The 1,402-nt window shown below is 55.2% G+C and overlaps 1 protein-coding gene across 1 annotated transcript in view; it reads left to right on the forward strand.

Moving 5' to 3' along the window:
- The window catches only part of PLXNA2 (plexin A2), a gene marked incomplete at its 5' end in the record, with an annotated part of 93,615 nt that overhangs the window by 91,788 nt on the left and 425 nt on the right, over positions 1-1,402 (forward strand). Inside the window, 2 exons of the mRNA XM_010135598.1 lie at positions 1-191; positions 481-631. The exon at positions 1-191 is cut by the window's left edge and continues 16 nt beyond it. Of these exons, the coding sequence (XP_010133900.1) occupies positions 1-191; positions 481-631 (342 nt within the window). The remainder of the gene's footprint in view (positions 192-480; positions 632-1,402) is intronic.

Genomic DNA, 1,402 nt, shown 5'->3' on the forward strand with positions numbered 1-1,402 from the left:
AACGTAATCAAAAACCCCCAGTTCGTGTTTGATATCCACAAAGGCAGCATCACAGATGCCTGCCTCTCCGTTGTGGCTCAGACCTTCATGGATTCCTGCTCCACCTCAGAGCACCGCCTGGGCAAGGATTCCCCCTCCAACAAGCTGCTCTACGCCAAGGACATCCCCAGCTACAAAAGCTGGGTGGAGAGGTGAGTGCCCCAGTCCCGCCTGACGTCCTGTGATGGGCAGCTGTGCCCTCGGTGGCTGGTGATGCAGCAGGGTGGCTCTTGCAGCGAGCTGGTGGCCCAGCTCAGTCCTGCTGCATATCACTGCTCTTATTTCAGTGCATTACAGACCAGGAGCCTGTTTTGCTAGATGGAAGAACAAAGCGAAAAGATGTCCTTTTCCCTGCAGAGCTTAGTTTAAATGCCAAGGAGAAGAGGGGCATTTTGAGCTTCCGTGTTCCTCACGGCCTCCCTTGGCCTTTCCTCCCTGCAGGTATTACGCAGACATTGCCAAGCTCCCTGCCATTAGCGACCAGGACATGAACGCCTACCTCGCCGAGCAGTCGCGCCTGCACTCCGTCGAGTTCAACATGCTGAGCGCGCTCAACGAGATCTACTCCTATGTCAGCAAGTACAGCGAGGAGGTGAGTGTCTTGTGGGGCGGGCGAGAGGCGATGCTATGTGCAGTGTGGGTGAGGAGCCGCGCTTCGGTGTGGCTGTGGGTCCTGCCGCAATCCCCCTTGCTGCCAGCCTGCAGAGCTCCTTCCTCCTCCCCCGTCCTCAAGGCAGCACGGCCGTAGCTTGCACTGCTCTGTCCCGCTCGGTTCTGGTCATGCATGAAGAGATGCGGGTCCTGGCTGTGCCTGCAGTGTACTTCCTGGGAGGACTGAGAGCTAAAGTATTGTTAGAGCAACTGGGTTCTTCAGTCTTGGCATGTGCCCAGTGCAGCCCCCTCCTAAATGCAGTGGAGAACCATCATGACCCAGCAGAGCTCCCCAGAAAGAGCCCTGCCTTTTGGGCACAGCGTGGTACACGTCCCGTGTTGCGGTGACGCAGGCTCCTGTTTGCAAAGAGTCCCTGGCAGCGTGAGCCCCTGTAATGAATGCATCACTTGAAACCAAGTTCTCGCCATCTGTTCCACCCCTTCATTTCAGCGTAAGAAGAACCTATTTTGCAATTACGTCCGTTAAAAGGATGGGTTTTGTCATTTAATTGCATGTATGCGTTTGTGATACAATGCTACAGCTATTTTCTGATTAGGGCTTAAAAATCTCATAACGTTCCTGCTAAATGAGACAAGAAATGTGGCATCCAAGGTACCAGAGTGAGAACGGTCGTGTTGGGCGGGTAACGTGCCCTGAGCGTTCCAACAAATCCAGGCGCCTGGCCGCGGCACAGCACAGCTCTGGCCGCCT

This window comes from Buceros rhinoceros, unplaced genomic scaffold (assembly GCF_000710305.1).
Source record: "Buceros rhinoceros silvestris isolate BGI_N320 unplaced genomic scaffold, ASM71030v1 scaffold18030, whole genome shotgun sequence".
Lineage (NCBI taxonomy): Eukaryota > Metazoa > Chordata > Aves > Bucerotiformes > Bucerotidae > Buceros > Buceros rhinoceros.